Raw genomic sequence first — 14,286 nt, forward strand, 5'->3', positions numbered from 1 at the left:
TCTGTAAAACCATAAAACGTTTGTGAAACTCTTTCCACTTTGGAACATGAAATTTGGGGTAACCTAAATCATTGTTCAAGGGCTATGATAACTTAAAATGGCTTCAGAATAAACTCGCAGTCCTTTTAAGATGAGAGCTATGTCTTTTATCTCTACGTATTTATAAAATTTACGTCTGTTTAACTCAGTGCTTTCATTTTTTTGTCTCCAGTGGCTCGTTACATCCCAATTCATCATAAGGAGATAGGTTCTCATGGTACACTAGACAGGACCTGCAACTGTCAGCTCACTGTTTAAAAGGCAGTTGCAGGTTAGGATTAGGCTCCACCCTTGCGGGTTTTTTTTTTTTTTTTTTTTTTTTTTTTTTTTTAAAGGAGAAAGGCAGGGTTGTATGCAAACTGAGTTCCCATAATGCCTTGTTTTCTTTGTAGTCCTAAGGCGCACACAAATGGAAAACCTCTTGGAGCTGACTTACTAGGTATGAATCCAGTTCCTGGGTTGCTGAATCAATCTCCCAAAGGAAATTCCACAGAACTCCTAGGAGCTTGGAGTAAACAAGTCCCCGCCCAGCCCAGCAAGAGGAAGCTGCATAGTTAAAGCTTTATTTCCGGAACTTGCGCCATTTCCTTCAGGCTGGGTGTGGCTGCTTTCTTATCGTTTTGCCGTGAAACGGTGTTTGAGACCCGTGGAGGTAAAACGTTGTTTGTCTGAGACCGGTGAAGGTAAAAAAAAAAACGGTGTTTGAGACCGGTGAAGGTAAAACGGAGAGTTTGAGACCGGTGAAGGTAAAACGGAGTTTGAGACCGGTGGAGGGGAATGGAGGCGCCTCTGGACCCCGTGGGGCGCCTTGTAGCCTTCTGCCGCGGAGGAGTCCAGCTGGCCGCACTGCTGCTGTTCTTGCTGCCATTTACTTTGGGTGAGCTGCGGAGAGGCCCGGATGCTCGGTTCACCGGGGAAACGCCGTAAATAGGTTCCGCGCAGACTCCAACGCCAGTCTGTAGGTGCCTAGCGCTCATTTCCCCTGGGTGTGGGTGGAGCGCGCTCGACCCGGAACCCGCGCGAACGCTTGGTTCCCCAGCTGCTTGTCTTTATTAGCTGTACTTGTCTGTGCTGAGTGTAGAGCCGATTGTAGTGAGAGAAAGGGTGGGGAAAGTTAATGTTTTTGTTTCCCTAACTGAAATGGAGATACTGATGTCTTTTGTGGTGTTGCTATTTAATAGGTGCTGTCAGGTATCTAACCCAATTCCTGCTCCTTAATTTATTTCTATCTTGGAGACAACACTAGACATTTGCTCCGAAGGCCTAGACAAACTAAATAATTAGTTAATTAATTAAAAACCAGTGCCCGACAGAGACATCTTAGTTTTTATAGCATTTTACATCTTAAATTTTATTTATTTCTATTTTACACGTTAGTGTTTTCCTGCATGTATATCTGTGCACCATATGCATACAGTTCCTACTGAGGCTAGAAGAAGACATCAGATCTCCTGAGACTGAAGTCACAACCGGCTGTGAGCATGTGGATACTAGGGAACCTGGGTCTTCTGGAAGACCAGAAAGTATTCTTAACTGCTGAAGCATCTATTTAGCCCCTTCATAGCTGCATTATTGGTAATTGTCAATAAGTGGAAATAATCAAAATGTCCTTCAGTTAAATTATGGCATATTTATTTATCTAACTGCATATTTCTCAGCAATGAAATACACACACCCTAGATGATCGTAAAGTAACTATACTTTGTAACGCTAAACCAAAGAGACTGACATTTGTATGATAATTGTATGACAAAGACTGACATTTATGATAATTGTTTGATATTCCAAAGGTAATAAAGGATAATTTCCAACATTACCTCCAGGCTTCCATTTGCACTCACAAAGATGCATATTCAAACATGCAAACTCACAAGAAAAACCATGCATGTATGCTTGTACACCAAGCACAGACATGCCCCCGCCTCTCCCCCCCCCCCCCCCCCCCCCGCAAAAAAATATCAAATAAACCAATTGATGTATTGAGTATTGGTGAAGAGCACTGACTGCCCTTCCAGAGGTCGTGAGTTCAATTCCTAGCAACCACATGGTGGCTCACAACCATCTGATGCCCTCTCCTGGTGTGTCTGAAGACAGCTACAGTGTACTTATATATAATAAATAAATAAACCTTTTTAAAAAAATCCTATTCTTCTTAGTTTGATTTCAGAAATAAAATAAAACATGAGGGCAGGAGAGATGGCTCAGCAGTTAAGGGAACCGACTGCTCTTCCAGAGGTCCTGAGTTCAAATCCCAGCAACCACATGGTGGCTCACAACCATCTATAATAAAATCTGGCTCCCTCTTCTGGGGTGTCTGAAGACAGTGACAATGTAGTCAGATACATAAAATAAATAAATAAAATCTTAAAAAAAATAAAGCATGAAGGAAGATTTATTGTGAAAATTTGGGATATTATAAACTTAATGAAATATAACAATTTTAATTTGGATGTTCTATTAATACAATATATAAAATAAAAGGTGGGTATAATGAACAGAAATAGACAACTATACAATAAGTAGAATATTCAATATGACGTTTTTAGCATCTAGTAGAATAATCAGATTAAGTGAAAGTATTGGAAGGAAAAGAAGTCATAACAAAAATGCAGTATTTCCAAAAAAACTAAAACGACTTTTTTTCAACAGATAATTTTTTGGTTATATGTTATTTGACTCTATCTGCCAATTAAATTAATGCTCCTAAGCCTTAAAGGAAAACAGCTGAGTCTAGAGTTCAATCAAAACATGTATTGAAAATACATTAACAAAATGAAATGCAGTTTCATTTTTTGAATCTTATTATATTTTCCCCCTTCACCATAGTTATGATCCATTCCTGAATGCCAGAGCGGAGGCTCATGGCCCATTGTAGCTGGAGAATGAGAGGGATGAGGGGTGCTGCAAGTTCCTCCGTCCACTGTAATGTTGCTGTGTCTCATTCTCCAGGCGACTGCGAAGCCCCACCACAGTTTCCTTTTGCCAAACCTGTAAAACGAACTGATGAGCTCGTCTTTCCCATCGGAACATCTTTGAAGTATGAATGTCGCCCAGGATATATCAAGAGGCAGTTCCCTATCACCTGCCAACCAGACTCACTCTGGACAAGTGCTGAAGACATGTGTATACGTGAGTAATTGCAGAAGAAGCTCCTTTGTGGCAAATAGTAGAGTCTGCCTCAGTTTGGATTTTAGATTATGAAACATCAATAATCTTATCTAAGGTATATAGTACATGTGGATCATTCTTGTCAGTCAAATCTTTTCACTCTGATTCTGTCTTCTCAATTGTTAATAAATTTAATAAGAATGATTGGCACAGGGCATGATTAAGAGAAAATATCATCAGGATATTTCACTTAGGGTATCTAACTTTGCACAAGTGTCATTAAGCAATTAATGATTCTGAAGCAAAGTATATTTAATAACTGAGAGATGTATAAATTTCAGACTTTAGAGCCTGTGAATTGGAATACTTAGAAGAATGCTTTGGTAATAAAAGAAGTATACATGTTTTAGGGAGTCACTGTGTGGAAACTAGTGTCTGGTATATTTCCCCAAAGTGGCAAAACCTTTGAAATATTACAATTATATATATTCTACAGTAAGTTACAATCAGGTTAGAAATTCATAAACTACAAAAAGTTCAGTTTACTTGATTCCAAAATTCTGTTTCTTTTTCATAGGTAAACAATGTAAAACTCCTGTAGATCCTCAGAATGGCTTGGTACATGTACACACAGACATTCGATTTGGATCTCATATTAATTATACGTGTAATGAAGGGTGAGTTGGCAACAACATTTCTTCATTCAAGAGTTCTGAAATAGCAATATTTCCTTATTTGGTTTTTATCTGTGTTGTGTTTGTGCTACAGGTTGAACTGAAGTTTTTAAATATGCTAGACAAGTGCTCTACAACAAAGAAATACCATCATAATGTTACCTAGCCTTAAAAGGCGTGAACATAATTGTTTAATTCTAGGTTGAAATGAATAGAAATATAACATGATTTTGTGGAAAAGACTATTGAATAACCAAAATAACACGTGTTAGCTTCCCATTACAATGATAAAATAATTGGGATAATGAATTAAAAGGAAGAAAGGTATATTTTAGCTCATAGAAGTTTCAGTTCATGTTTTCTTGAGTCTCTTGCTTTGGTCCATTACAGCAGGAACATGGTAAAGAAGGCCCGTTCACCTTATAGTTGCCATGAAGAAAAGAGAGGCAAGAAAGGGCTAAGTTCTCAATATCTTCTTCTAAGGCATTGTCACTGGTGTCCTAATTTTGTCCCTTAAGGACTACCTCTTAAAGATTCTACCACATCCTAGTAAGATCTTAGCCTGGGAGACTAAGCCTTTCATCTGGGAGCCTTTAGGGGATGTTTCTAATTGTGGAAACATATAGAAAGTGAGGCACTCACTGGGTGAGATGATGCCATCTAAGCACATAGACTTCTGAATTTCAGAGTGGATGCTGCTAGAAGAAAGAAAAGCCCAGGGAGCTCTGAGGAAGAACAGGCCTCAAATTCACAGCTTTTATTAGTTTGCCAAGGCTGCTGAAATGAGTTCCACAGAGTGTTTTCAAACAAGAAAAATTAAGAGTTTTATTCTGAGTCTACAAGTCCTCAATAAGGTGTTATCAGGACCCTGCTCCCTCTGTTGTCTTTAGGAGTGGGATCTTCCTAGCTTCCTCTAGCTTCTGGGAGCTCCAGGCCTTCTATGTCTGTAGAGCACAGCTCTAATTTCTGTGTTTATCTACATGGTTGATCTCTGTATCTCAGTGTATATGTTGTTCTGTATGTATTTATAGTCAATGTTCTCTCTTTTTTTATAGTGATATTGCTTATGTTGGATTAGGATCCATTCTAAAGACTCTAATTTTAGCTTAACTACATCTACAAAGACCCTATTTCCAAATGATGTTCCATTGGCCCAGAACAGGAGTTTACAGGATCAGCATATCATTTAGGGAACACAGTTCACCCTCAGAAGTCCCTTTTTGAACATGTCAAGCATGAAGTCCACACAAAGTATGTGCTAATGTTAGTTCTCCTCATTATTCAACACAGTGAAATCCTGAATGTTTATTAAGCTATAGGTCATGGACTAAATCTGTGTTCTTATCAAGAAGCAATGAAAAATGGTATTTGAGGGTTCAAAAACTTTAAAACATTTGCTTTTCAGAGAACACTTCTGAAATAACACAAATAAAAAAATATTTCCAAAGCATGGACTTTAAAAAAATGCTTCCCTTATAAGAGTTCTTATAATTCCAGCGAAAAGACAAATATTTTTAAAATAGGCAAAGGAGGGACTGAAGAGATGGCTCAGCTGTTAAGGGTATATATTGCCCTTGCAAAGGACCAAGAGTCAGTTCCTAGCACCCACATCAGCCTGTAGCTATAGCTCCAGGGAACTGAAACACTCTCGGGCCTTCACTGGTACGACATGCACCTATATAAACCACATATATACATAATTTAAAAGAAGAAATATATCTTTGAGCCAAAGGTGATGGTGTATGTCTTTAACCACAGCACTCAGGAGACAGAGAGAGACATAGCTTTGTGATTCAAAGCCAGTCTGGTCTACATATTGAGTTCCAAACGGGCCAGCTTATAATGAGATCCTTTCTCAAAATAAAACAAATGAGCAAAGGTTTAAACAATTCTCTAAAGAAAATGCACATATGGTCTATAAGTAAGATATTTACTGCAAATGTTCATCAAAATGCAAATTATAACCACTTTGAGATACTACCTTGCCTATGAAAATATCTCTAAAGGGAAGACAGTAGGAAGTGTTGACACAATTGTAAAGAAGTGAAAGATCCCGTACATTTCTGAAGTAGGTTACAGACCAATGTACCTGAAAACTCAACAAACTCATAGATCCCATTAGAGCACAGTAACTTGTGAAATGCTTGTGAAGATGGATTGCTGGCCTACCTTTTTATTATTATTATTTTACTGGATATTCTCTGTATTTACATTTCAAATGTTACCCCCCACCTCCCACTTGCTTGCCTGCCTACCTTTTAAGGTACAACAAACCAATGGGACGACAGCTCACCTTGAAAGCATAGCTCCACAAAGTGAACTTGCTACAGTAGCTGTAACTGACAGAGTTCCATAGATACTTAAGCAAAAATGCAGAATGATGTGGTAAACTGCAGGAGAACAGAGAAAATGCAGGAATACAGTAAACAAAACAAATGAAAACTAAAACCTTAAGAAGACTCAAACAAATTCCACAGTCAATGAATACAATAAGTAAACTGAGAATATACACAAAGGTTTCAACACTTGGTTTGAACAAAGAAGAAAAATTTAATGAAGTAAAAAAGGGGAAGCATTTTGAGACATCAAACTATATTGGTATAGTTTGGTAGTCTCTGAAAGAACAAAGAAAAATAAATAGGCAGAAAGCTTATTTTTTTAAAAACGTGACAGTAGATTTCTCAAACATAAGAGAAAATGAACATCAAAATACATGAATCTGTAAGAACGCTAGACAAAACTCTTAATTTTAGCTCTCTACAATCCAACTAGTCAATCAGATTTCTAGAATCTTCAATATAAATGTGACATTTTTTTTTCTGGGAACTTCAATTTATATTACAGTAATTTTTAAATGGATATACAACAGATATGTTGAAAACAAAGAGGGGAAGGAATATTAAAGCATAAGACTTTTAAAATATTAAAATATAAGACTTTAAAAGATATTGGTTGAGGATTTCACACGTGCATATCTACGTGATGAAAGCTACCTCTGTCTTCCCACACCACTCATTCCTTCCCTATCTTCCACTACCACTATTCCCTCCCACTTTCATATGTCCCGATTTCAAACCCACTGGATCTGCTTAGTGCTGCCTATTTGTGATTGGGTATAAGAGCATCTACTAAAAAATGGGTAATTATTCTCCTTCCCTCAGCAGCCATCAGTTGCCAACAGCTCCTCAGGTGGATATGGGTTCATGAGCCCTTCCCTATCCATCTGGGGTTTTGGCAGGCTTGATCTTATGCAGATTTTATGCACACAGTCACAGCTGCGATGAGTTTCTATGTGCGGTGGCCCTGCCATATCCAGAAACCACTGTCTGTCGGTCAGTAACTATCTCCAGCTCTGCTCTTGCCTAAGCCTCAGGTGTAGAGGATGGGATGTATGATATAGATGCCACTCTATATTATTCTCTGGACATGGACCAGAAGTGACTGTAGGCACAAAGAACTTAGAATGCAGTTTACTACTATGTTTAGTTAGCAGAATAATACTATTAGATTCTTCTCTAGGGCCTATGACCTAGCCAACTGCTGGTTTTTGCCCAGGTACCACTTACCAGGTATACATTTCGTCTTGTGTAGCAGGCCTTGAATCTGATCAGAAAGTGGTATTTTTTTCCAGTTTAAAATTTTTTATTGGATATATTTTGTTTACATTTCAAATGTTATCCACTTTCCTGGTTTCCCCTCCATAGCTATTATCCCATCCCCCTGCTTCTATGAGGGTGTTTACCTACCCACTTCCTCCTTCCTCCCTACCCTGACATTCCCCTACACTGGGGCATTGATCCTTGGCAGGACCAAGGGCTTCTCCTCCCATTGATGCCCAACAAGGCCATCCTCTGCTACATATGCAGCTGGAACCATGGGTCTGTCAATGTGTGCTCTTTGGATAGTTGTTTAGTCCCTGGGTTGATATGGTTGTTTTTATGGGATTGCAAACCCTTTCAACTTCTTTAATTCTTTCTCTAACTCCTCCATTAAAGACCCTGGTCTCAGTTCAGTGGTTGGCTGTGAGCATCCACCTCTGTATTTGTCATGTTCTGGCAGAGCCTCTCAGGAGACAGCTATATCAAGCTCCTGTCAGCATGCACTTCTTGGCATCAGCAATATTGTCTGAGTTTGGTGGCTGTATTTGGGCTGGATCCCCAGGTGGGGTAGTGCCTGGATGGCCTTTCCTTCAGTTTCTACTCCAAACTTTGTCTCCTTATTTCTTCCTGAGAATAGTTTTGTTCCCCCTTCTAAGAAGGACTGAAGCATCTGCACTTTGGTCATCCTTCTTCTTGAGCTTCATGTGGTCTATGAATTATATCTTGGGTAATCTGAGCTTTTGGGCTAATATTCACTTATCAGTGAGTGCATACATGGGTGGTTTTTTGTGATTAGGTTACCTCACTCAGGAAGATATTTTCTAGATCCATCCATTTGCCTAAGAATTTCATGTCATCATTGTTTTTAATAGCTGAGTAGTACTCCATTGTGTAAATGTACCACGTTTTCTGTGTCTATTCTTCTGTTGAAGGACATTTGGGTTCTTTCCAGCTTCTGGCTATTATAAATAAGGCTGCTATGAACATAGTGGAGCATGTGTCCTTGTTGTATGTTAGGACATCTTTTGGGTATATGCCCACGAGTGGTATAGCTGGGTCCTCAGGTAGTAATATGTTCAGTTTTCTGAGGAACCATCAGACTGATTTCCAGAGTTGTTGTACTAGCTTACAATCCCACCAACAATAGAAGAATGTTTCTCTTTCTCCATATTCTTGCCAGCATGTGAGTTTTTGATCTTAGCCATTGTGACTGGTGTGAGGTGGACTCTCAGGGTTGTTTTGATTTGCATTTCTCACATGGTACTGTACCTAGAGCATCCAAGTACTATAAAAGCAGTCCAGTACAGATGACTTCCAGGTCACGCCCAGGTTGATTTCTCCATGTTTTATGTTTCAAGTGTGTGGTTTCTTCAGCAATAGAATCTTACCAACAAGTTCTGAAGGTGAACAAGAGCAATGGTAATAACCCGTTATGTTTGAGGGGGCATCTATAGAACTTCACTGATCAACAACTCAAAGAGGCAGTCCATACCTGAAACTGAACTTTTATTTGATATCATATGGTATCTGTAAGAGGCATTGTCCTCCAGTTATTGTATAATGCCATTTAAGCTTCTTTTTATGTATGTAGGTATTTAAAACTTACACAGCAATAGGTTTCCATATGACTTTTTCAAAGGTCTTTAGTTATCATATTGGTTAGTTTTTATCAACCTGACACAAACTAGAGACTAGAGACACCTTGGGAAAAGGAACCTCAGTTGAGGAATTGGCTCCTTTAGATTGACCTGTGGACGTGTTTGTGGAGTTAATTAATCTTGATTAATGATTGCTGTGTAGGGTCCAGCCCACCACCCCTGGGCAGGTAGTTGTGTAGAAAAGGTGGCCGAGAATGAACAGAACAGTGAGACAGTAAAGAACATTCCTCTGTAGTCTCTGTTTTAACTCCTTCCTCTAGGTCCTGGTTGGGTTCCTACCCCGATTCCCTCAATGCTGGGCTGTAACATAAAATGTAAGCCAAATAAACCTTTCTTTTCCCTTATATTTGCTTTTGATCATTTTTTTAAGATCATGGCAATGGAGACACAGATTATCCCTTCCTACTTCCTTTTGTACTCTGCCGTCCAGTTCCTCACCCTACTTAGCCCTTCTTGTTTCATTAGCTCCCTTTTTTCCTTCATGCTACCTTAAAGGGATCATCAACTTCAAAATTATTACTCTAAGGTATTTTGTATAAGCTTTGAAGTAATCACAAAGTCAACCTGACTAGTTATCCAAAGATAAAGTTATCACACATCACCACGGCCAAAGGAGCATCACATTACAAAGGACGAAAATAAGTGAGAAAGAATGAAAACAAAGTAGAAATCAGTCAGAAAAAAAAATAGGAGTCATTCCTTACTTATCTATAATTTGCTTCAAAAGAAAATTAGTTATATGCTCTGGTAGGAAAAAATATATAGAATTGCTGAATAGATAAAACAATATGCAGCTGCCTATGAAAAACTTCAGATACAGCTGTAAAGACACATAATCTGAAAGCAAGTGAAGGGAAAAAGATACTCTGAGAGTTGCAAATGGAACAAGGCAGGTGATCATTATTAGACAAAGCGAAAGGCTATCACAATAGACAACATCATAGATGTGTAATGTTTTTTGGGATAAAATAAAGAAATAGCTTTTACACAGGTAAGAAAGGCAATGGCAGATCAAAGAAAAGATTTTGTCGAAGTCGAGGTTGATGAATCAATGAATTTTTCAGAATTACTTGCAGGAGAATGGTTGTCTCAAAGGCAACTTTGAGTCCCATCCTCAGCACAGGCAACTCATGAAAAACTATACTATTGAAGTATTACAACTCCCAGGTAATCTTTTGCCTCCTGTAAATTTTAGCAGCCCTCACAACTGTATGTAGTTGAAGTAGGAGGGCGTGGCATCTGGAATCTCAGGTAAGGATCTTGTGACCCTTCTCTTTCCTGTCATAAATGCATACTGACAGCCTTATCACTGTTATCATAGATCTAGCTATTAGAGGTTATCTTTTGCTCGTTTCTGCAGGACAAGGCATCTTATAGGTTACAACTTTAATTGTACTTCATGTTGGTGATAGTCATGTTAAGCTCAGAGGAACTAGCTGTACTACAGCTGTATAATACTAAAATGGTCAATTGAGTACACATCAGAGGACATGAATATATAAAGCAAATATTAGCAGTTGATGGGTGAAATTGACAGCAATGCTGTAGTAGTAGTAGTAGTACAGGAGTTCAGTACTCCATTTTCAGCAATAAATAGATCATTCATCAAATGACCTAAAATAACAGAATATACATTCTTCTCAAATGTACATAGGACATTCTGTAAAACATGTAAAATATTGGACTACTACCATTCATTCACTATATCAGAAAGAGATTGTCTTTCTGTCTCTTCATAATATCAGAAATTATTAAATAATAATAAATTCACTAGGTATATTTCATGGTTTCAATGGCAATAATTCTGTTTTTCCTGGTAATCCTGGCTGAGGTATATAACATTTTTTGTTTGTTTCCATCCTAAAAGCTGCTCTCCTGACCACCCCACCCCCCAGCGAGACCCTCCTCCTATCCTCCCTTTCCATCTCCTCTCCTGACACAGTAAGTGTCTGCTAGATTAGGTGCATCCTCTCCCACTGAGGCCAAACAAGACAGCCCTGTCGGGGAACAGATACCGCAGTCAGGCTACAGCTTTAGGGAGAACCCCTCCTCTAGCTGTTGAGGGCCTACATGGAGACTGGGCTACACGCCTGCTACATATGTGCTGGGGCCTCATTCCTGCCCATGTGTGTTCTTTGGTTGGTGGCTCAGTTTGAGAGTTAGTTGACTCTTGGTCTTCTTGTGGAATTCCCATCCTCTTCAGGGTCTTCAATTCTAACTGTTCTAAGAGTCCCTTACCTCTGACCAATGTTTGGCTGTGGATATCTGCATTTGTTTCAGTCATCTGGTAAAGGGAAGTGAGTGGGAGAGTGAGGAAGAGAATGAGGGATCAGGATCAGGTGTTAGGAGAGACCCAGAGGGCCAGAAGAATGAATGAAATCTGTACCTGCAGGGGTAGGGGTCTGTGGGGGAATCTGTAGGAAGTCCCAGAGACCTAGGATGGAAGAGGCTCCCAGGAGTTAATGCTGGTGACCTTAGCCTAGATGCAGCGGGGACATGGAACTTGGAGAGGCCACCTACTGTAGCCATGCAGGAACCCCAACTTATGACACAGAATTTTTTCTGTCTAAAAGAAATGCAGAGACAGAGATGAAGCAGAGACTGAAGGAATGGCCAAATTGACAAGCACCAATTCCTGACGCTATTAATGATACTCTGTTATGCTTGCTAGCCTAACTTTCCTCTAATATAAAATCTTTTAAGGAACAATTGTAATTACTAATATTAATTTTCAGGTTGTATATTATACCCCATTTCCATCATGTTTTAGGGTGAAATACCATGACCTAAGCAACTTGGAGAGGAAAGGGTCTTGTAGATCTTGACCTGGTGGGAAATACACAAGCCTACATATACAAAATTGTGTCAAGGTCTTTTCTGCCAGGTGATGGTCATAGTAGTTTCAATACTAGCACTTGGGAGGCAGAGGCAAGATCTCTTGCATCTGAGGCTATACTGGACTATAGAACAAATTCCAAGATAGCCAGGGCTACACAGAGAAATCCTGTCTCTAAAAAACAAAAGTCTCTTTCTCATAGGAAAAGGAGCAGCTGGAATTTAAATTTAAAACATGCCATTTACAGTTGTATGTACAAAATGATGTTTATGTGTGAAACTAATAAAATAGGTATGAGTTCCATTGCTATGAAATGTATCATGAATGATTTTAATTTTATGATATACTGGACAGTTTGCAGCACATTAACTAATTGAGTTTTGCTGTTTTAAGTTTGAAGTCTTTGTTCAACTCTGTCCAGATTTGAGTTTCTTTGCTGAATCTTGCTGATAAAGCATTCCCTTATCTAGGTATTCACATTAATGCTTACAAAGTATAAATGAATTCATATTAGTATAATATACACAAATACACATAATATTTTCTTTGCCTTCAAGATGCTTGTAATATCTTTAAATATAAAACTTATAGGAAATAACTGTAATTTACTGCAGATTGTGTAGTAAGATAATAAAAAGAAATCTCATTTAGTTAGGAAGGGATAAAGAAGAAAATCAAGAAGTTCAAAAGAGGATGTAAGATTTTTGTTGACAAAAATATTTCCTGAAGCTTCTAAGATAGTGACCCCTGGGAACCAGCAACTTAAGCAGGCAATTACTCACTATTCTTTATTCTGTGTGCAGATACCGCCTCATTGGTTCCTCCTCTGCTGTATGCATCGTCTCTGATCAGAGTGTTGTTTGGGATACCGAGGCACCTGTTTGTGAGTGTAAGTTGAAATTTTTCTTTTTATTGCTTTTATTCTTGTATTTTAAATTTTCTTTTGAAGTATATAATTTTTGCAGGACTGAGGTTGAGTCCAGGGTCTCATGCATGCTAGGAGGTGCTCTATCTACTACAGACATAAACCTGTAAATTTACAGACATAGACAGGGAAATTTTGGCCTTGGACTCAGCAGTTTGCACATTTTTTAAACTTTATATATAATCTTGCTGTCGGTCAACTTGACCAAGTTTTGAAATGTTTACTTTCTTGGATCTTTAGTTTATACATTTGTTACAGCCTCCAGCCCATGTTGACTACAAGAGATAATATTAGACGTCAGAGGTCATCTTAAAGCATTTGCTTACTGCAGTTTTTTTTAAACGAGACATTATTTGAGCTGAGAATATTCCTCCTGGACAGTGAACACACATTTGTACTTTGTATGAGAGGTGTGTGGCCACAGAAGGAGCTGCTAATGCTCTGGTAAAGAGTGAAAGGGTTCTGCAGTCTGAATCAGTGGAGGAGGACAGAGTGTTGTGACGGGGCATTCTTGTCATAGGCCAAGTCTGTTTGGGATGCATTAGGAGGGCTACTCTGAGTCTTCTCAACTTGGTTACTGTATAGAAATGGAGAGATTAATGTTCCTGGACTGACAGATAATCCTGTGCCTCTGTGGTTGGCATCAAAAGAGCTATAACAGAATCTGTAAACTTTCCGTCTCTAAAGCAGATGATGATGTCTGCTGATGTCTGTCAGAAAGCTCCTAAACAAAGAAGGTAAGATGCCTAGGGCCAAAGCACCCAAGATTTAGAGTCTTAGCACTCTAGGTGTCCTGCAGCGCCAACGCCATGATACTGCTGTAAAGAAACAGTGCACTAAGGAAAACTCGGAGGCTACAGAATATGTTAAATTTTTAGCTGGGAGAATGAAGCCAAAGAAAAATGTCAGAAACGAATTGCCAAAAGATATAGGCTGTCCTTGTCTTCTACTTCCAAGTCTGAGTCTGGTCAAAAATAACTCTTTAACAGATAAATGATCAGATAAAAGCAATGTTCTTTTATTAACAAAATTCTTCTTTATTTCTAATTTGCTGAAAGATTTGCCCTTATTGCGTATTTTAATTATAATTTTACACATATAAAATAATCATATCTTTTTTTTCTTTCATTTTGTTAATATGTCACATTGACTTTAAAAGGCCAACCAGCTGAGTGGTTCTGATGTGTTATATATTATCTTCTACATTTGTATGTATGCAGATGTATGTGATTGCTAATATTTTTTTAATCTTAGCATTATAAAGTTAATTTAATATTTGAAATCAGTTTGTGAAACCCATTTTGGTCATTGTATCACCCTGCTTAAATAGTGCTGAGTTCAGTTTTCTAATTTTGTTTAGTATGTTTGCATCTATAGTCTAAGAAATACTAGATTATAATTAGCTTTGTTTTTAGTACCATTGTCCAGTTTAGGCATCCAGATTATG

General features: G+C 38.5%; 1 protein-coding gene across 4 annotated transcripts in view; it reads left to right on the plus strand.

The window, feature by feature from the left end:
• Positions 1-458: 458 nt before the first annotated feature.
• CR1L (complement C3b/C4b receptor 1 like) overlaps positions 459-14,286 on the plus strand; it is a 37,873-nt gene continuing 24,045 nt past the window's right edge. For 2 of the 4 annotated variants that reach the window (XM_080937242.1, XM_080937243.1), the window contains exons 1-4: positions 459-916; positions 2,989-3,168; positions 3,725-3,824; positions 12,718-12,803. In XM_080937242.1, coding sequence (XP_080793368.1) covers positions 817-916; positions 2,989-3,168; positions 3,725-3,824; positions 12,718-12,803 — 466 coding nt within the window. In that variant the 5' untranslated portion in view covers positions 459-816. Of the gene's footprint in view, positions 998-2,988; positions 3,169-3,724; positions 3,825-12,717; positions 12,804-14,286 lie in introns of all 4 variants that reach the window. The other 2 variants (XM_080937244.1, XM_080937245.1) reach the window with 2 other exon arrangements.

This window comes from Micromys minutus (genome assembly GCF_963924665.1).
Source record: "Micromys minutus genome assembly, chromosome: 1".
In the NCBI taxonomy this organism is placed as follows: Eukaryota; Metazoa; Chordata; class Mammalia; order Rodentia; family Muridae; genus Micromys; species Micromys minutus.